This window comes from Chelmon rostratus, chromosome 13 (genome assembly GCF_017976325.1).
Source record: "Chelmon rostratus isolate fCheRos1 chromosome 13, fCheRos1.pri, whole genome shotgun sequence".
Lineage (NCBI taxonomy): Eukaryota > Metazoa > Chordata > Actinopteri > Chaetodontiformes > Chaetodontidae > Chelmon > Chelmon rostratus.
This window is the reverse complement of record NC_055670.1, coordinates 181704-204265: the sequence shown is the minus strand read 5'-3', so window position 1 is coordinate 204265 and position 22562 is coordinate 181704. Positions and strand designations below refer to the sequence as shown.

Sequence of the window (22562 nt, the reverse complement as noted above, 5' to 3'; positions counted from 1 at the left end):
GAGTGGAATGCACCAATTTTATAAGGTTTATGTAATAATTTCTGTGAACAAAACTTGCCATCAGGATTTGACAGGTGTTTTATTCACAGAAAATTTGTTCACACAGGGGTTTTAATGTATAGTCAGTAAGAAGCCAGTTTTCGGCATGTTGCTCTGCAGGCTGTTAGACGTGAGTGATGAACTCTCCACATGACTGCTCCTGTGACGTAGCCTGAGCTAAAAGTAAACTGAGGTCTAACTGCATGAGTGCATGTGAATGTTGCACTTACGTAATCTTTCTTCATCTTTTGTGGTACAAAAGCTTTTTCTGTGTCACTGAATATCTGAGTACAAATGTGGATGTAAAGAAGGTCAGTAAACTGTATGTAGGTCTGCAGCCTTTGTTATTCTGATTTTTCAGTTTTTTCTGTATGTTTTCTAACAAGTCTGTGGAACAGTCTTACATTAGATACGCAAGCCCTGTTGACATTTTTAAAAATCAGCTGAAGACCGACTTATTCTGCAAGGTATTGAGTTTATGTTTTAACTCAATTGAGTTAATGTTGCTTCCATTTTATTTTAGTTTTTATTCTTTTTTTGTGTACTCAATTATTTTTTGTATTTTTTTCTATTGTGTTATGTTTTTGGTCATATTTTTTAACTGCATTTTTTGTGTCAACAGGGCCATACAAATGAAAGTTATATATATTATTATTATTATTATTATTATTCATCCAGAAAGTTAACCATCAATAGTTTTCAACTAGCTCACCCTGGTCTGTTTACCGACTTTTCAATTTAGTTTGTAGTGACTTTTGGTATTTAATGGCTTTGGTACCATTTTATGAGTTGGTCTTCTTTGACATTGCCCACTGCAGGGACCTTGGACATCACCCAAAGGAAGTTTGTTTGTTTAGTTCAGCAGCCAGATTTACAAATTTAAAACATTTATAGATGGAAAACCAAGTCAGTAATCATTGTTTGTCATGAATGAGAAAAAAGGTTGATCAGTATACATCATAGCCTAAATCTGAAGACCAAGCCTAACCGAGATTTCTGGAGATCTTCCCCCCAAAGATTGTCAATTATAGATTCTGTTTTCCTGCATTCTAGTGAATTTAAAGATTAACTTTGTTGCCAAAAACAGAAACACTGTATGAGAAGTAAATGAAGAAAAATTATTTTGTGTTCAAAGACAGCGGATCCTGCAGGATAATTTTGTCCAGAAAACAAACTAGATTTTAATCAACTAGAAAGCCAGACCAAAAATAGAAGAGAGGGAGGTCAGAGGTGCTTTCACACAAATTTACTACGTAGGCAATTCAAGTTCTGACACCTTGGCAGCTAAATTAAGTTATTAAAATAACAATGTGTGATGCAATATTGCAGCATAACGCTTCTGTGACTAGACAGTGGCCTGTCTGCTGAACTTAAACTAGCCTAAATGATTAGTTGCAACAAAGTCCTCATTTGCATGGCGGTTTAGCTGTCAGTAGAGTTAAACTGTCAGAACTATCTTTTAGATTCATGCAATATAATGCATTGTCCTTAAATTTTCAGAGCTGTATATGCAGAGGCTCCAAATGTCTTCTCTTCTTACATTAAGATACAATTATAAAATCAATGGATGTTGAATTGGTTGAATATAATAAGAGCAAATATTGTTAATGGATGCTATTGGGGACTTGATTTTTAAATTTGTAGTACTCACCTTGAAATTAGATCAAGCATTTTCCTGCTTGCTTTAATCGCAACCATTCTCTCACAGTGGAGTCTCTGTCAAGTTGCAAGGTGGTTTTGGTGGTGTCTTCTGATTCAAAGACTAGCCCCCAAAATTCAGCAAACGTTACTGGCCTACTGATTGGGCATTATCCATGTTCTCCCTCTTCTTTGTAGCTAGTGGAATGCTAAAGTAGCCACTTTAGGCTCTTTCTGGACATCTTTCAAAGTAGATTACTTCATTGGGCATATGTGTTGACAAGGAACACCTGTAGACGAGAAATGTATATTGATGAGCAATAACAGTTGCTGCCGTCTTCTTCTGTTGAGTTGTATGGTGCTTCACATCCATAACTGTTGCATCACTGCCATCTGCTGGATTGTAACAACGTCACAATGCAAATTTATATAGTGTCCACCAAAGGTGATCCCATCCCCGACACTGTCCATTTTATAACCCAGATCCAATTTAGTTGCTGGTATTCAGCGGTGTGTTTAAAAATAAGTGGATGTTGTGCATTTCTGATTTTTGTCACACATGCGTAACTGTGTACCAGTTATCTGCACCAGTGTATTTGAATATAAATTTAGATGTGACAATTTGTTGTTCATTGCATGAGTAAATGGACGTCAATTGAGTCTCACAGTCAGGCTGATGCAACAGATCTAGATGACACTTTTTTCCACTCTCATTGAACTCTACCTATCATACTGATATTTATCCGTACCCACCATGTGCAGTTCCTAGCCAAGTGCAATTTGTGTAATTCTTTTTTTTTTTTTTGGCAGTATGTTTCACAGCAATTTTTCCTTTACTTCTTACTGGCAATTTATATTTTTAACACATTTTTTCTTTTATATAGTTCTTTGTATAAAATGTACATATATATAGTCAACTTTTATTTTGTATTTTCTCTATTTCTGTTGCGCCAACAGCCATTACCTGCTGCCTGTAATACCCAAATTTACCCAACTGGAGATTAACAAAGTCTAATTTTATCTAAACCATGGTTCGCGACTTAACCCAGGCAGCTTCATCAGGCTAAGGAGGAGGCTCACAGAAGTGGGGGCAGAGTCCTGTAGAACAAAACCAGAAACACACTGACAAAGGAGATTGAAAGAGGAAAGAGGTGCTACACCAAAAAGCTGCAGGACAGCTTTTCAGCTAACAGCCCTTTGTCACTGTGGAGGAAACTGCAGGACATTACCATCTATAGAAGACCACTCCCCCTACACACCAACCATCAACTGGCAGATGACCTAAATACATTTTACTGCAGGTTTTTTTAGGTCCACGTCAATACCCATAATCCACCCGGTTCGGATAGCAAATAAGCACTCACACCCCTGCCCATCGAACCCCACCAGCTGGATCTGTGAGCAGGATGTCACCTTTTCAAGAGACAGAAGATCAGGAAGCTTTCAGGCCCAGACAGCATGTCCCCCCTCCTGTTTGAAAGTCTTTGCTGATCAGCTGACACCCATCTTCACAGAGATCTTCAACAAATCACTGGAGCTGTATGAAATTCCCTGAACACTCGTCCTCTATCTCTGGATTAAATGACTACAGACTAGTCACCCTGACGTCTGTGGTCATGAAATCCTTTGAAAGACTGGTGTTGACTCTGCTGGACCCCCTGCAATTTGTCTACTTGGCCTCATCCGAGATGCCATTCATTCAGGACTTACACACCTAAGGAAATGGGCAGGAAGAGTCACTGCAGACCCCTCCCATCCTGGACACAACCTGCTCCAACTTATCCCTTCTGGTAGACACTACTAATCGCTGACTGCCAAAACAACTAGACTGTTTCTTCCCACATGCTGTCACCCTGATGAACAGTTCGCTAATAATACAGCAACCAATCACCAACCCTCTGACACCAAAATACCCACTTCTTGGCCATTTATAATTCATTAGTACATAGTTTTTAACATGTGCATTCACCACTCACTGTCACTGTCAACATAAATACCTGCACATTGTAAATTTCACTGTATGTATTGTTTGTTGCCTCATCAACCTTTGTATATATTGTTTATTTTATATTTTTGCACTACTAATTGTCTTTTGTTTTTTTGTCTTTTGTCCTCGTTGAGTGGTATTAGTACCAAGGAGGATGAGACTTAGCCAATGGTCAGCTGACATTTTAGTAACTGAACACTTTAAATGAACCACTAAAGCTTCAGGAGATGCTTTGATTTTACCCAAGATGCTGAGCAATGCAGTCAGCCTGAATATATTGTAGGTTAACTGAAATCACCACAATTTATGATAGCTTAAGACTGTTAGTATGAAGTCACGAAATGTTTTGGGAAGATCTGTGTGTCCTTTGTGTTCAGGATCATCTCTATAGCTATAATTTGACTGGTTCTTTTCTAATGTGAACTTGTGTGATGTGAGCTCATGACATCAAAAAGCTTTTGAAGCAGTCATGTTTTTTCTCTGCTCCAGTATCAGCTTGTAAAACTCTCCTGATCTTGACCATTTTTCCTCCTCAGAAGTCAGAGGTGCAATTAGTTTTGTATGTCTTAGAGATATTGTTGTTCTTCAAGTGTTCGCCCTAATTATTGTGTTATTGTGTTTTTGCTGTCTTAGTCTGACACAGCTTGTTTTGTTGTTGTTGTTGTTGTTGTGTTTGTTGCAGTGTTCCTGCGGAGCCACAAGAGTCTGGAGTCTGTTGATCCTCAGTTCACCATTAGAAGAAAGATGGAGCAACTCCGAGAGGAACTGGAGCTCATGGAGCAACTACGAGACGTGAGACACACTTAACCTCACTGTTAAACTTAAACTCACTAATTATTAGTGTGTGTCAGTAGATGAAAATTCTGGGTTGTTTTTTTAATACAACCTGGGCCTTGTACTTCTGTCCACCAATTCAGTCAATGATGAAAACATTTTTTTCACCATGTTTCTTTCTGAGATATGGGGACATGAAATCATGACAACACAGACCAACAGGGCAGATAATCAGATATGTTGCAAATAATACCCAAATCAAACTAAACCCCAATCTGTCTGTTGTAAACTGTGTACCAGCTCTATACTACATACTTATTTTGAGTCTGTAGTGTAAGCTCAAAGGAAATGGAGGACTGCTTTGTCTTTAGTGCAAGTCTTACATAATTCCTGTTTGCACAATACTGTGACAAGCATTACTTTATGATGTACTAACCTGAAAAAACTGCATTAAAAGTACTATAGCTCACGGGACAGTGTTTTATACTGTTGGTAGTATCAAACTGAGGCAGAGGAATCCTTTGGATTTTGTGGACTTTCTTTGTCAACTTTAACCCATACTCACACATACCTATTGATATGGTTGTATATTTCTCAGAGCATCGAGAGCAGACTGAAGGTTGTCCTTCCCGAGGACCTAGGATCATCTCTGATGGATGGCGTTGTGCTCTGTCATCTGGCCAATCACATTCGCCCACGCTCTGTTGCCAGCATCCATGTTCCCTCACCTGCTGTGGTAGGTCTTAAACTATCAGTCCTGACCTTTGACCCCTGAGATGAATATTCTTAATACTCTGAAACCTAAGCGCATAAAATAAACCACCCCAGAGACTGTCATCTCATTTTCTCTGATATACTCACTTTAAACAAGCTGCACATAAAATTGGTGATCATGATAATGGAAATGTATTTTATTTGCAGGATCATAAGTGTAGAAAAGTATTACTTCTGTCTAAATGCATCTTTGTGTGACTTTGTTTTTCCAGCCCAAACTCAGCATGGCTAAGTGTCGGAGAAATGTGGAGAACTTCCTGGATGCCTGCAGAAAAATTGGTGTACCAGAGGTAAGACAAACCCATTCTCACTCTAAACTCGCCACATACGGGCACTTAGTCAGGGTCCCTTGGTGTTACTTTGCAAGGCATTGGGTGCCCCTTCAGTGTCATTTTTCAACATGCAGGGTTGTTTGACTTCTAAAGACCCGTTCTCACTCCCAACACCTCAAATGATGCTGTTTTGATTTCTGTTGAAGTGAAATTAGGTAACAAACCTGACCAAGTTGTTTTGGTGCTTAAACCTAACCAAAGTGCCACTGTTTGTTCAACGTTGACCACATGTTTATTATTGTTCTCAGTACGCTTTATTTTGAAGAAAATTGGACGCTGTTAAGCAGATTTGCATATTAATTGCATATTTATTTTTGCTAACTTGACTCTGGAGCCCTGCATGTTAAAAAGTGACAAAAGGGGTACCTAGTGTCTTAAAAAGTGACGCCAGGGTGTCCTGACCAAGCATCCATATGTGACAAATTGGAAGTGAGAATGTGTTGGTAAGACATGACACTTTTTACACCCCCACCCTGTCAAAGCTCTGACAACAGCACAGTCACCTCTCTGAACATGGTGCTGTTTTCAAGTTTCTGCCCATGTCTTCCAAAACCTACCACAAGTAAAATTTCTGATATGGCATCAAACACTGATGGCTGAAATTTTTAGGTACTTGTAAACCCCTTGCTATCAGATTGCCACAATTTGCATCATAAATCTCTCAGTTCTTAGTTATAATATAGTCAAATCTGAATCCACTGACATGACACACATCTCTGAGGTCGATACTGTGTAGATATCATTACCTCCAATGTCCACCAACATAAGATGCTCCTCATAACACTAGAGCTAGTATATTCCTTCAGTATCAAAGTAATCCAGTGATAGTCATCTGGCATCCATGGTTACACTGCAAAAGGAAACTGCTAATACTACATACAAATGTAGAGTAAAAAAAAAAACAGTACTCAGGTTGTAGTCCACCAAATCCATAGCAACATTATGCTTCCTGTTCACATTTCCAAAGCATTGTGGGGAATGGGGCTAGTCGTTGTCCTGATTTAGTTTAGGGGCGGGCCACAGTGCCAGACTTTGAAAACATCAGTTGTAGAGGAGTAGAGGATTGGTGCATTGAATTGGCATAATTTTAGCTGGTTATGCCAGATAACCAGAATAAACTAGGCAGCCCTTCTGCTGCTCGAGGACATTCTGAAAATTAGTCCACAGATTTGAACCAGCAACCTCCTACCTGAGAACACCCCCAGTTCATCAGAGAAACATCCCTGAAATCTAACAGTTACCATTTTGTCATCAGTGTTTTTGGCTTCAGATTGTTGACCAAATATACACAAGACATAAAAGGAACCGTGAAGGTGTCCTGCAAAAAAACTGTCTTCAGTTCCTTGAACATTCTGTTTACTGGGTCACGTTAATGACAATGCAACATTAGCAGCTACATCATCTCATTATTTATGTCGGTAGGTCAGGTGAAAACTGAAATTGACCATTTTTACAGGACACCAATGACAACACAAAACTGTAAACCAGATCTGGGAGGAAGACCATCGATTCCATGTTTCTTAACAGCATCCAATTGTCCCTGGATCCTCCTGAAATCAGAACTGATACCTGTAATAACACTTTGTACAGAAATGTGACATCAATTGATGCTTAATATTTTCCACTTTCAGACTTATTTACAGACTTATTTAAATAGCCCTGAATACTTCCTTTAAAGTCAAAAAGAAAATCACAGTATACTCATGGCTGACTGGAAGATCCTATTCTCAAAGCCAAGATCTGCTGAATGCAACACTTTAATATGCATCTGCTACTACCAAATTATGTTTCTATTTCTTGAAAACTTGAAAAACCTTGGAACAACTCAACATTCTCCCAGGACTGGTTTAATGTTCCTGCCTGACTCGTTTTTGTTCTCATTGCTTCTCAACGGAATTCTAAATGTTGACATTTAACGCTGAATCATCATTGCTTTGCTACCTGTGGCTTCCAGCTTCCTCCATCATGACAGGAGTCAAACAAAACAGCAGCTTCAGTCTGAAACAGAGCTGTTATGGATTTAGTGTGTGTGTGTGTGTGTGTGCGTGTGAGAGAGAGAGAGAGAGAGACGGAAACAAAGACAGAGACTGTTCAAAAGTTTTGATTTCTGTAAAATAGAGCTGTACACTTAGCATGCAGACTGGATGTGTGAAGGGACAACATAGTGAGTCAGTACAGTTCAGCAGCCTTACAAGTGTCCTGAAACTGTCCAGTTAACGTTTGTATGTTCTTATGATTTGTAAATGCAATAACCACTCAGAGTTCAGTGTAAAATAGGTCTTTTTGCCTTAAAGCAGATACAACAAAATTGAGCTGGTCCCAAGGACCATAACACACTCTTATCACTATTTGTCCTTGGCCTGGCTTAGCTTGTCGAGACACCATCATTTCATTTCTCTGGGTACTTTCAGTGCTTTCCACCATTCTCTGAAATTTAACTGATATCTTCATTGCGCATTTGCGCACCACTTGGTTATATACACCGTTATATTCTAAGGCACATACATAGGAACAAAACAAATAAATGATTGATGGATAAATAAGAATAAACTATTTAAAAATTTTCCTACACAGTCCTTATAATTATTATTATTATAAAGACTGGAAACAGCTAGCATGGGTCTGTCCAGAGGTAACAATGTCATGTTATGTGCTGTACTTTTTCTTGGTTGGGACAAGTAATTTCCTGGAATCTCATTGAAGATCTGTCTGAATATTCCTTTAAATCTGCAACAGCAGGAATAAACAGAAGCGTTTTACACACCTACAGATACAGGGGCATTGGTGGTCGTGGAAACCTATGTTTTGTCTTTATTACATTTTTAAATGACAAAACGACATTCTGAGAGCTTCTCACAGTGACGTATTCCCTCTTGAAATAGGATAAATAGGGAGGTGGCATTCACAGCCAATGGGATACCAGTTAAAGATACAAAGGCAGCTTCACTGGGGCCATAAAGACAATATGATTTTGTTCATACCATCTACCATCAAACCAATGAACAATGATATTTGATATCAAGGGTGAATGCTATAAAATTGCAAAAAACGTGTTTCATATTATTGGGATTTAAAATCTGAGTGTAATTTTTCAGTAAGGATAGCTTGCTTCTTTTTGCTACTTTAAATGCAATTATTTTATTATATGTTTGTATTTCATATTTTTAGGCTTTAACTTTAACATCTAAAATTAAAATGTCATTTTATTTACATTCTTTTTTTATTTACATCTAAAACTGATTGTTCAAAAGATTGGCTCTTTGAGAAAAAAATGAAAAGAATGGGCCAAAGACTTTTATTTATGTCTATTCTGAGTTGTTTATGTGAATTGACTGGTTGACCTTGGAGCTCCGTCTCTGCTGCTGCTTTTTGACTGTTTCCATCCTCTGTGTGAATGTTGCTAACTAGCAGGCTACCTGCAGCCTTAATGCTTTACTGACCATCCTTCTGCAAGCGAGCGTACTAACAGCTTTTATGCTAATGTGCTATCCTGCTGCACTGTTGGCTGACTGTGCTGGTTTCTCCATTCCTCAATATGGTCTGCTTGCTGGGAGAGAAGAGAGGTCACCTGTCAGGGTTTCAAAACATTTCTTCATTCTCTCAGTAAGCATCCCTGCTTATTGCCATGGTAATCTCTGCATGGCCCCATCCCACCTCACCCCACCAGCTCACACTCTTGTCTGTGACCTTTGACTTTGGTGTCCATTGGTTAACCTCCTGCCTTTTCTTTCTCTTTTTACTTTCTGGCTGGATCGATCCTCCTCCTCTTCCTCTTCTCTTTATCGATGTTTCCTTTCCTACATTTTTTCACTTTTCATATTTCTGTTTTCATTTTCCTTGAGGTTATTTCAAACTGCCTTTGAACTCTTTGTTTTGGTCAATGGTTTGTGCATTTCTCTTGTCCCCATCCCCTTGTTCTTTCGGCTCCTTTTTTCTTTTATACTTTCATTCCATCACCAATGCCTTCTTTTCCCATTTTGTCCCTTTTTGCTCCCTGAATTGTATCCTTCTGTTTGTTTATTTTTCACCATTATCATTTCCATCATATTTATTTTTTTATATCATCTGTTTTTTCTTCACTTCTTATATCCTCCATCTCCTGAGAATATTTTTCTCCTCTCCATGCTTGAACTTTTTTTAACTCCATCACTTCTTTATCACCAACTTTCTTCCCTCCTTTCACTAATCCCTTTGTTTCCTTGTTTTATCTGTTCCATCTATGTCTATGTTTTTTTTACTTTATGCTCCCCTCATCTCATCCCCTTATTCTCTACTAATATTCTACTCTATTCTAATTTGCTTGTTTCCACCTCTGTCTCTTCCGTACCCCTCTTTCCCACCTCCTGGCTATTTTCTTTTTCCCTTTCATCCTTTGTGCCTCCTTTCATCCTTTCTTTTTTCCTTTGTTCCGTTCTTCATTATCTCACTCCCTCCTCCTGCCCTTTTTTGTTCCGACCTTTCCTCTTTTTTTTTCTTTTTTTTTGCCCTGTCTTCCTAATGGGGTGCCAGTCTTCCCTCTGCTCACCCTATGACATCATCCAGTGCCATCTGCAGCCAGTATGCAACACAGTTCAGGTGCTGGTTGCCTTGGATACAACCTCTCTGGACAGAAAACAGGAAGAGGAAATCTCAGCTCCAAACCTTGCCTACTTCAGGGGATCAGAGACTCCCTCATTGGTTTCTGTAACCACTCAGACTCCACCTCCCACATGGCAAATGTGGGACCTTATTGGCTCAAGCCTGCTTCACATCCTCTGCCTAGTTCTGCTGTTCGCGGCCTATACTTGGAGTGAGCTAACATAACTGTTACAGTTTCACCTGCCAGCTCCACCCTGTTTCTGCATTTTTGATGCATTTATGTCACATGGGAAAAAAATCACACTTAAAAATATACTTTAACTAGAAATGTTCTGTACTCATTAACATTCACTGTACACCAAAAATCTTAGTATAGTAATTAATTAAAGAGTAGCCACATCAAAATATGTTTTGAATTGTAAAATTATTTGTTACTCTTCTCAGAGAATTCAGCAATTCTTGTCATTTTGTCATTAGCCGAGTTGGATTTTCCACAAAACGTCAGATTCAATGGACCAGCCTGTGGATAAAAGGAGCAAAAGGTGTGTATTTTGAAATGGAAATTATGATTAGCTCCTATTTTAAATGTCACACTGAGAGAGATCAGATTTTAGGTAAGAGAGTTGATTTCATCTGTGAGTTCTTGACTTCAATGTTAGGAATGATGAGTATTTTCAAAAACACATGGGCCCTCTGATAACTGTGCTGTATTCAGAGCTACAACTATGTACTGACATTTCCCATAGACCCACACACTGGTTGAGCCTCTTGTAGGAAAGACGCTAGCCAAGCTACAACACAAGTGCCCACACAGAAATTCTGTCAAGGGGACATAATCACGTTTCTAGTGACTGTCAAAGCTCCTTCAGATCCTATGTTGCTCATTGCACGTTAAGTCTGACTACCAGAGGACTAGCAGAATTTGAGGGTGTACTTACTCTTCAAGATTTGTGTTACATACAAGCTAACAGCAGCCTAAAGTGACCATTCAAAAACTGCTTTCATGACATCTAAAAAATATATAAAATTTGGATTATCTTTAAAACACTTTTGTTCATCCCATGTGGTACAAATGCAGTGTCAGCATGAGGCAACGCCTTTTCTTCACCTACTACTCCTTGTAAAATTTTCACTTCTTGTCACCCATTTAGGAAACATAAACTCACAAACATGTTTGTGTCTTTGCAATAAATTGTCACTGAAACTCTTAACAGGAGCAGGGCATGTGGAGAAGCAGGTTATTTAAAGTCACTGATGTCTAATGAACATGCTGTTCAGCAGGGATAATCTGATCTTTGTGGGACTGAGAGGGTCCTGGGCTCTTGTTTTGTTCACCTGTTGGAGCCATGAAAACTTTTTGGTGGATTTATGTGTCTAGCAGCCATTTGGCAACATCATGGAGGTCTAAGTGGACAACTGGCTGTAGGCATTTTTTTTAATTGTAACTAAACTGGGTGTTAAGACATTTAGTTATTCTCGAAATAAAAATGCTTTATAAGATGTTGCCAATGTAGATTTCAGTGAAAGTGGCTCTCAGTGGCATAATGTGCATGACCAGTCATTTAAAGAGAAAAGTCCCAGCCACATTTATGACTAAAAATGCACCCTCCACATTATGTTACAAATTCAAGGTCTCAGGTTCAATTTTATCATCCATGAAAACATGGAAATACTGTGTGACCATTTTAATCAACCAACGCTGATTACATAAAATGGAAAAAAAAATACTAACCAAACAAAGATACAGATAAATAGTTTTGTATTTGTACAAGTGTTGAAATAAAACTTCTGAGCTGATATTTTCCTTTTTTATGCTAGCCTCATGCTAAATGAAAATGAACACAGGACAAGGGGATTGACAAGGGAGGGGCGATGGTGGGAGTGAGAGGTGTGGTAAATCTGGCATGCTAACATTGTGTAATTGCAAGGAGAAGGAGAGATGGCAATGTCAACAATCGTTCTCCAGAAAAAAGATTGTAAAAATTAGCATGTAATAGACAATTTATCTACTGCGTTAATATTTCAGGAGGCTAAGCATGGCTTTGGTGATTTGAGTTCGAGGTTTTGTTTTTAGATGTTATGTAGCTGTTTCAAAAACCTTAAAGTTGTATTATTTCAGTTTCAGGCATTCTTGATATTAATCATGAAATGCCAAGTTTTAAGTCAGAGGTTTTTTGACCCTGAATCAGTGCTTACTGGCATCAGTGACACACTGACACGTACGTAGCTGAACAAATACTATGGTTAGCTAACTAACAAGCTAACAATCTAAACAAAGTCAGTTAAATGGAACAGTGATCTTTAGATCTTGGCCAGACATAAATTAAACAAGTCTATCCATTTATTCAGACAATGCCATGTTGTACTTTAAAGAATACAATCAGAAGTGCTGAAGACCTCCAGAATGGCAGCCAAATGGTACTGCTTAAGCTCCTCACTTTCATCACTGATGCACATTTTTCAGTGACATGGAGAGCAGCTTTGAATGTAAGATGATTCCTTGCACATGAGTGAATACAGTTAATGTATTCACAGTTGTTGCCATATTTTAGAAGGTTGAGCTGCATAAGCACATGATTCCTGAATGTAGATGTTCATTGGCTCATCATTATAGAGCTGTACGAAAAGTATTTGTTCTTTTCAAATATGTGACTATAAAGTGGTGAGGGGCAAACTTAAGACATATGACAAGAGTTATAGATTATTTAAAACAAATTTAACCTTGTGTATTAGTTTGACAGAATTTTTATTTAAAACAGTTATTTCAGTGTGATATTTTTAAACTTATAGATTTTGAATGTAGAGTTTATTTAATTTCATTTATTTTTGTTCTGCTCTAGCACATAACTGAGATGGCTTTAAATTTACATCAACTAACTCTACTGTATCCAGTGTGACTGTTTTTGGAGACCATTTGAAGGGCTATAGACACTAGATGAGTTTATGAAGTTAGATATTTATTAGTCTGTTAAGTTAAAGCTGTTTATCTTACAGTTTGACACACAGACAATTAGAATGTCGCTGTGTTTCTATTGTTGAAAGGAATTAAGAACTGAAGAATATGGGTATTCGCTATGCCCACTGCAACTTTAAAAAACATAATTTTGCCTGGCCATGTAAGCATCTGATTGGTTGTTAGATTAATTCACGGGAACTGAATGAATACAGCTGTCTGTCACTAGTGCTTGGCCTTTAAATATTGAGGAAACAGAAAATGGTTTGTATTATGATATGTAGAACACTGAATATTTGAAATAAACTGGTTTAAGATGAGAAACTCCATTGATAAAATATTAATTTGTGTTAGTATGACTGATTATTGGAGCTATACATGTATTTATATTCTGTGAATGAATTATTGTCAATTTCAACTGCTGTTGCAACTTTCTTTGCACAGTTGTTTTAACTTTGTGCCAATGTGAATGGATTTCATGTTGTGAGGGGGGTTATTTTCAGGGTTTGATGTTTGACAGTGTTGAAGACTGAGGCGATAAATGCAATTTCGGATGTCTGAGTCATTGTTTAAGTTGGAGGTATAAGGGTTGAACTAAGTCTTAAAGAAATGGTTTTGAAATGGAAATGGACGAACATTCCACAAGAAGGCCACCTGAATCCACCTGAGCCAGAGTGAAAAGAAAAAGATTGCAAACTGATTCGAGATTAAACAATCACACACACAACGTCAAGAATGACCTGTTTGGGCTCAGGCCTCTCTTTTTTTTTCGGATGTATGTTTGGTTTTGATTAAACATGTATGGACCTGTGAAGACTAGTTCTGGGAAAATTGAATGCTATCTTTCCTCTGTATATACCAGGTCTGAACCTCCAAATATGTCAGACCTTTGAGTTTTACACAGGGCTCAGTACCAGGATGTCAATATTGAGTGGTGGTGGTAATGCAGTTTAAACTTTGTTATCCTTACGAAATATGAAGCTATAGGCTACTTAATGCTGATAAATTATGAAATCATAAAGTGTTTTATTTATTGTGATAATTTTGTTGATTTTGTGTGTATATAATTTTTACTGTAAATAAACAAAAATCTACCAACTGGCATTAAGTTTTAAACATCAAGTAGGCTGGAGAGCGTGAGAGCTTTTGGCAATATTGGATTGAGAGTGTGTGCCTATTTCCTGGAACCAGGACTGTGGTGCGGTATGTACCAAACTCAGACAGTCTCAGTGGAAAAGATTGTTCACCCCTTTTTTCAGTTGTGAAGTTGTGAAGATGAGACAGTTAATAAATTGTGCATGCAGGCATACATGCAGAAACACATTTTGCAATGATAATTGTTGTGTCTAAATCCTTTGCTGCCCTTGTCCTTTTTTTGCCTCCTCATCTGCTCCTACACTCTTTCCTTTTCTATGTTCTCTCCCTGTCCTGTTCTTTTCCCCTCCATCCATCCTTCCCTCTCACTCTGGTCTCCCAGGAAAAACTGTGTCTTCCTCACCACATCCTGGAAGAGAAAGGTCTGGTGAAGGTGAGCATCACGGTCCAGGCTCTGATGGATGTGGCCTCCTCTAGACACACCCTCCTGACGTGAGAGAGGTGGAGCTTGAACTGACTGACACTTACAACAAACACACAACAGGCTCAACATGCTGACTTGATCTCATGATGTCATTCTGGATACTTCTCAGTAATCAAAGTGTATTTATTACATTTAAGGATGCCAAATGATGTGGGAACTAAAAGAGTCAGATATGGATTTATTTCTTGAGAAAGAACTTCTGGATGGATTTTGAATTCAGTATAATGCCAAACAGGTACACTGGTGAAAGAGCTCAAATTTACCAGCGTTTGACTGGCTATAGATGATTTCTCACATTTTTAGTTAGATTTATCAGTTTCAGGTGGAATGTGAGTCACAATTAACCCTGATTTCCCCCCATTTCTTTAGGTAAACACAAGAGACACAAACTGTCATCTGAAGGGCACAAGTGCAAATCCACTAACTAACTAACTAACAATTATTAGGACAGCTTTTAAGAATAAAGTCAAATTCTTGAAATTCCTAATATTATTAGAATAGATAAAAAGAAAGATGAACTCATAATTTTACAAGAATATCTGTAGTATTTCATGATTTAGTTCTAATTTCATTGGAAGAAATTCTATTTGAGAATAAAACCGTAATTTTACAAGAGAAAGTTGTAATTTTTGAGGGTGAAGTAGTCGTATTGCCAGACTTAGCTTTATTATAATATAATAACTTTCCTCTTGAAAAGTATTTTCTTCGTAAAATGAAACTTTGTTCTTGCGATATGACTTATCCTGTCATAAAATGACACTAAATTCTTCTTAATCACTTTAAAAATACATATATATACAGTGGAGGAAATTTGATCCCCCCCTGATTTTGAAAGTTTTCATACTAAGAAATAAATGATGGCAGCTTTATTTTAACAGTGATAGAAAGAATACCAAAACAATAATCGAGAAAATTACATAAAATGAAAAATAAAAATTAATTTGCATTTCACTGAGGTAGTAGAAGTATTTGACCCCCCTAGCAAAACATGATTTAATACTTGGTGGCAAAACCTTTTCTGGCAAGCACAGCAGTCAGACGTTTCTTGTAGTTGCTTACTAGGTTGGTACACACATCAGGACTAATTTTAGTCCACTCCTCTCTGCAGATCATCTCCAAGTCCTGGAGGTTTTGAGGCTGGTGTTTGAAAACTCGAAGCTTCAGCTCTCTCCATAGATTTTCTATAGGATATAAGGTCAGGAGACTGGCTAGGCCATTCCATGACCCTGATGTGCTTCTTATGGAGCCACTCCTTTGTTTCCTTGGCTGTATGTTTTGGGTCGTTGTTGTGCTGGAAGACCCATCCACGAACCATTTTCAGTGTCCTGGCAGAGGCAAGGAGGTTGTCACCCAGCATTTTGCGATACATGGCCCCCTTCATCTTACCATCGATGTGGTGAAGTCGACCTGTCCCCTTAGAAGAGAAACAGGCCAAAGCATAATGCTTCCACTGCCATGCTTGACGGTGGGGATGGTGTTCTTGGTGTCATATTCAGCATTTCTCTTCCTCCAAACACGTCGAGTTGAGTTGAGGCAAAAGAGCTCGATTTTGGTCTCGTCTGACCACAGCACCTTCTCCCAGTCTCTCTCAGAGTCATTAATATGTTCATTGGCAAACTTGAGGCGGGCCTGGATGTGAGCCTTCTTGAGCAGAGGGACTTTGCGCGCACTGCAGGATTTTAAACCATTGCGTCTCAGTGTATTACCAATGGTTTTCTTTGTGACCGTGGTCCCAGCTTCCTTGAGATCATTAACCAGCTCCTGCCGTGTAGTTCTAGGCTGATCTCTGACCTTTCTCATGATCATTGAGACCCCACGAGGTGATATCTTGCATGGAGCCCCCAGCCTAGGTCGATTGACAGTCATGTTGTATTTCTTCCACTTCCGAATAATTGCACCACCGTTGTCACCTCACCTTCTTACTTATGGTTTTGTAGCCCATTCCAGCCTTGTGTAGGTTCACAATTTTGTCCCTGACATCTTTAGACAGCTCTTTGGTCTTGCCCATGGTGGAGATGTTGGAGTGTTGGAGTGTTGGAGTGGAGTCTGTGGGCAGGTGGCTTTTTATACAGGTGACAATTTGGGACAGGTGTCTCTCATGTAGGTAATGACTTCACTGAGATTAGCAGTATGTCAATGGTCTGTGGGAGCCAACATTGCTCATGTTTTGCTAGGGGGTCAAATACTTATTTCCCTCAATGAAATGCAAATAAATTTTTATTTTTAATTTCATGTTATTTTCTCGATTATTTTTTTGACATTCTTTCTATCACTGTTAAAATAAAGCTGCCATAAACATCAGAGACTGTTCATTTATTTCTTAGTATGAAAACTTTCAAAATCAGTGGGGGATCAAATACTTATTTCCTCCACTGTGTGTGTGTGTGTGTGTGTGTATATATATGTATATGTATATATATTAGTATTGGCCACTTCCTGATGTCTTACTTTTTTCATATTTGTCACACTTAAATGTTTTAGATCATCAAACAAATTTTAATATTAGACAAAGCTAACCTGAGTAAGTACAAAATGCAGCTTTTTAATTACAATTTTGTTTATTATGGGAAAAAAGCTATCCAAACCTAATTGGCCCTATGTGAAAAAGTAACTGCCCCCAAAACTTAATAACTGGTTGTGCTGCCTTTGATGGCAACAACTGCAAACAAGCGTTTGCAACTGACAGTGAGTCTTTTACATCGCTGTGGAGGAATTTTGGCCCACTCTTCTTTACAGAATTGTTGTAAGTCAGCCACATCGGAGGGTTTCCAAGCATAAACAGCCTATTTGAGGTCATACCACAGCATCTCAATCAGATTTAAGTCCAGACTTTGGCTAGGCCACTCCAAAACCTTCATTTAGTTTTTTAAGCCATACAGAGGTGGACTTGCTGGTGTGTTTTGGATCGTTGTCCTGCTGTATAACCTAAGTGTGCCTGAGCTTGAGGTCACAAATTGATGGCCATTCTCTTTCAGGATTTTCTGGTAGAGAGCAGAATTCATGGTTCCATCAACTACAGCAAGTCGTCCAGGTCCTGAAGCAGCAAAGCAGCCCCAGACCATCACACTACCGACTGCTGCTATGATTTTCTTTTAATGAAATGCTGTGTTAGTGTTACGCCAGATGTAAGGGGATGCACTCATTCCAAAAAGTTCAACTTTTGTCTCTTCAGTCCGCAGAATATTTTCAGTTAATTCATGATTTAACAAGGGGGTTGGGGGGGCAATTACTTTTTTCACACAAGGCCAGTTAGGTTTGAATCGTTTTTTTTTTTTTTCATGAATAAATGAAGTCATCAACTGCATTCAGTCAACTGCATTTTTGTCTAATATTAAAATCTCTTTGATGATTTGAAACATTTAAGTGTGACAAATATGCAAAAAATAAGACATTTGTAGCTTTAATACTCTTATAGAAATACCGTAGCGGCAGGAGTATTTTTAAAAGCTTTTATGTAAATCTAAATTAGATTTAGAGTTGTCAGAGGCTGTGTCGTTTTTTCATCATTTTATGTGAACCATTTTGCCTGGCATCGAGTTCATAACTTCACCTGCTGACATAATGCAGCCTTGAGCAAAAACTCTTGAATGATTTTACAAAAGTGAGACAGCTTTTAACAACACTTTGTATTTTAACCTAAAGATATTCATAATATAAAGAGAAGCTGTTTGAGTTGTTGTATACATTTTAAAAAGAAGAATACCTGAAAATATTTTCCTCTAATATATTTTAGGTATAATTGTGTATGTTTTATAAAAGTTTTGCTGTAACTTCCTGTGGAGCTCCATGCATGTCAGTGAACCAGGAGTGAATCTGTGTTAACATGCCACTGAGGGTACACTACTCTGTAAGTCTGGGGTTTTAGGGGCTTTTTTTAATATAGTTTCTCAACTTGAATCTTTCTTCTGATGTTGGTAATCTGTGTTCATTTTAGATTACTTTATGAGATTGAGTTTGCTAATGTGCCAAAACATATGTGGTGTTAATGAAAAAAAGCCAGAAAACAAAAGTAAAATGTCACTTTAAAGGGCAAATAATGATTTGCACGTCATTTTATGAGTTCCTCCTGTCTGCACCAGCTGTATTTTACTTTATGCGCCTGCAATCTTAAACCAACCAATCTTGATTTCGATTTCTATGTAAATATTTATTTTTTTCAGCATTCATGTTGCAAGACACTTGATAAATATCAGAGTTGTGTATTAGATATTTATATATATATATATTACTTCAGGAAAAGGCGGGTGCAAGTCAGCAATGATTATATATCTAACTCTTAGAATTCTTAAAGCACCATAAATTAAAAAACAAAGCAAACCAAGAGCCACTGAGTTTTAAAAATGAAAAATAATAAAAACTGTATCTGCCTGTGTGCGTGTTGTTTTGTTTTTCTAGATTTGTGGGGTACCAACACCGGAAGCCCACTCACCATGTCTGACAACTTTGTGGGGACCAAACTGCTGGACCCCACAATGTAAATCAAAATATTTTAGGGTGAAGACTTGGGTTACAGTTTAGGTTTAGGTTTAAATTAAGGTTAGGGTTAGGATAAGTCTACAGGAAGGCATTTAAGTTGATCAAATATCCCTACAAGCGACAGAAACAATTTTAGTGTGTGTGTCCTCGGGGTTGTTTTTCTGTGTTTGTGGAGTCCAATCAAGGGAAGCTAAATCAAAGTGTGTGGTCCAACTACTTTGTGTGGACTAAAATGCTGAACCCCGTACCAATTTGCTTAGTGTAAGTGTGTGTGTGTGTGTGTGTGTGTGTGAATGAGGACATTTTTGGAAAGTGTGGACATTTTGCCCAGTCCTCACATCTTCAGTGTGTTGTTTGAAGGGTAAGACTTGGTTTAAAGGGTCAGGTTAAAATTAGTATTTGGTTAGGGGTTAGGGTCAGGGTTAATTTTAAGCAATTAGTTGTGATGGTTAAGGTTAGGGTAAGGAGCTAGGGAATGCATTATGGCAAGGATTCTCCTCACAACAATAGAAGTACAAAAGTGTGTGTGTTGTTTGTTTGTAATGGGAGTTTTGAATGTACTGCATACCTGGCAAAAAAAAAAACCAAGGGGCAGTATGTAATTGTTGACCTTTATCAACCCCTGCTGGCAGATAGAACAAACTGCAGCTTTCAGCAAGATTTATATTATCTTCTCTTATATAACTGCAGCAGCTGAGAATGTTTTGTATGAACACACATCAAAGGCCTGTTCTACGAAGCAGGATTTGGGGTTACCAAGGTAACTTGAGGTGTCACTCAGGTTCACCTCTTACTGGAACAGATCACCATGGTAATTTATGCTGCACATCTAGTCTACTCTGGACCAGGTTATGTTTGAGAAAAGACATCAACACATATAAAAGCATCACCTACTGACCAATCAATTCTCTTGGACAATGGCATCACTATTTGTAAAAGATCCCATGGAGCTCAGTGCGTGGATTGCAGGAGGGTCTCTGAGGAGGGCATGAGTGTTCAGGGAAAACAGCCATATAATGTTACTTTTTTTAGCATGTTTGGTTCAGTTGCTAAGTTGATGTGTTTGTTAGCTTGTTTTGCCTGCAAAGGTTTATGGTTTGTGTTTTAACTCTGGCTAGTAGCAATGGTTTCAAATGTTTGTTGGATATTGTTGAGACATTTCAGTGATAGTCATTGGGAAGCCAGTTATTGGTGGTCAGGCAGCAATGGTTAATATAATTCGCAAGAGACAAAAGGATTAGGTTAAAATTTTAGACATGGAAATGGAATTATATGTAAATATAAATAAATAAATATAATACCAATATTAAAACACAGCATGAAAACAAGGCAAGAAATAAAAAAAATAGTAATAGGAGATGGTAGTAACAGCAGCAATATTGAAACATTTAAAGGAAATGATTGTATCATCTTTTAAAGCAGACTTTCACAGAGGGGGACAGTGTGTCAGGCCGGGACTCAGATCAGGACTCAGACGCAGAGATTTGAACACACAGATCTTTATTGATCTCAACCCAAGATCCACTTCAATGAGTGTCAAACAAATAGGCTATATAATTATACTAGGCCTAAGGCTATAACTATGACTGTCAAGAATAAGAAAATAACAAAGAACAGAAAACGCTCACTATGAGGAATACATTTAGAAAACACTATGATAATAAAAGAAGGAACAAAAAACACTCCAGAAGGAGGAAAACAATATGAATACAGGAAACTAACGAAGCTAGATAAGAAAAACTATGAAATCAAAATACTCTCCAAAAAAAACGGAGGATCAAGAAACTAAGTACTAAAACAGAAACAACAGAAAATCACTATACAATGAGGAAAACAAATCGGCTGAGGACTAAGCTAATAAACCTCGGTGTGACACAGTGTATGCATAGAAATTCAGACATACGCTTCTAAAATGCAGTGTGTCTCTGGAACAGACTTATATTACAGGAGGAGGAGTGAGTTCACCAAGAAACTGAGGCTGTAGTTATTACTGGGGTGTTGGGTGAAAAACCAAAAAATAACACATACATGACTGGTATAAGTTACATTGTAGGTTGTAGGTTACCCTACCTTCAGAAATAAATATTATTCAAATGAGGGCATGAGTCGTCCCAGATGTTGAAAGGATTGTGTGGTGCTTTCCCTAAATACCACAATAACCACATAAAGTGTCTGACATTCTTGAACTAGCAGGCTTGTTTGAATGAGCAATTAAGATTTATTTTCTGTACATATTATGTAGCTTGGTATCCAAAAGCTTGACCTTCAGTTCAAGTTCAAATTCAGCATTAAAACTAAAAAAATAAATATCGTTTTGACAGTTGCCAAAACAAATGTTTACACTTGTGATAAAGCTGTCCGTAAATTATTTTATTTAAATGCACTATAGCCTGTGCACATATTATTTGTCACAAGGCTTTTCTGTTGTAGGCTTATTATAATATATAAAACAATGATGAGTTATGAATTTGTATATTTCACCATGAAGCACTCATATCATCAAACTTTAAGTTTAAGTCAACTGTTCTTCTTAATCAGTTGCCCAATGGATGCAGTGCCATTTATTTTTGAAACAATGGGCCTTTTATATTCAGGATAATGGGATAATGTCAAATTCAACATTTTTTTCACTTTTGGAGTTTTGTAATAATGGGCAGCCCCCACAGAACAATCCACAATAGCATATACTGTACATGATAAAAACAATGTTCATCTATGTCACACTATGGGCATATTGATGTCTGTCTATATCTGTGAGTATTTTCTGATAACAGTATTAAAATATGCAAAATTCAGTTCAGCAAGAAATTGTCTTGTTAACATTTCCTTCATTCCTGAATCAGCATGATTTAATGTAAAATGTCTACTGAAAATAAACCAAAGCCATAGTCATAAAATAATCCTTACAACAACAGAGCAAAAGTATCACAAGTATTACACCAGTCATCATGGTGCAGAGATGTGGACGTCTGAAGCTGAAAATATGAATGTTAGTCATAGCTGCAAGATTAATACGGGAGCATGATGATGTCTGCTTGCATGTTTGTCATTTTTGTCAACCTTTTTTTTATATAATCATAGATTGTACACATATCCACAGTTCTGTACACATCATATTGTCACAGTGTTTTGGGAAAAGTAATAAAACCAAACTGGCTGCTCCCCTGATAGAATGTGTACTTTTAACTTCTGTATTTATATGTTTGTGTTGGAAACTGAGAAAATCTTGAATCATTGATCTGAATTGATAAGAGATTGATGAATTTAAACAAATGTGACACAGATGTAATTTAAAAAAAATGTGTAGTGAATAGCGAATTGCAGACTGAACACAGAGCAGTGTTGTTTTTCAGATTACTCGGTTTTTTTTTGTTTTGTTTTTTTATATCTGTTGTCCAGAAATGGCCTGTACTCACATTTGTGCACTTTTCT

General features: G+C 37.7%; 1 protein-coding gene across 7 annotated transcripts in view; it reads left to right on the top strand.

Moving 5' to 3' along the window:
* lrch1 (leucine-rich repeats and calponin homology (CH) domain containing 1) overlaps positions 1 to 19026 on the top strand; it is a 128264-nt gene extending 109238 nt beyond the window's left edge. For 3 of the 7 annotated variants that reach the window (XM_041951506.1, XM_041951509.1, XM_041951510.1), the window contains 4 exons: positions 4347 to 4456; positions 5037 to 5174; positions 5425 to 5502; positions 14553 to 15513. In XM_041951506.1, coding sequence (XP_041807440.1) covers positions 4347 to 4456; positions 5037 to 5174; positions 5425 to 5502; positions 14553 to 14666 — 440 coding nt within the window. In that variant the 3' untranslated portion in view covers positions 14667 to 15513. Of the gene's footprint in view, positions 1 to 4346; positions 4457 to 5036; positions 5175 to 5424; positions 5503 to 7000; positions 8621 to 10599; positions 11963 to 14552; positions 15514 to 17629 lie in introns of those variants that run through there. The other 4 variants (XM_041951505.1, XM_041951503.1, XM_041951507.1 and 1 more) reach the window with 4 other exon arrangements.
* Positions 19027 to 22562: the final 3536 nt, after the last annotated feature.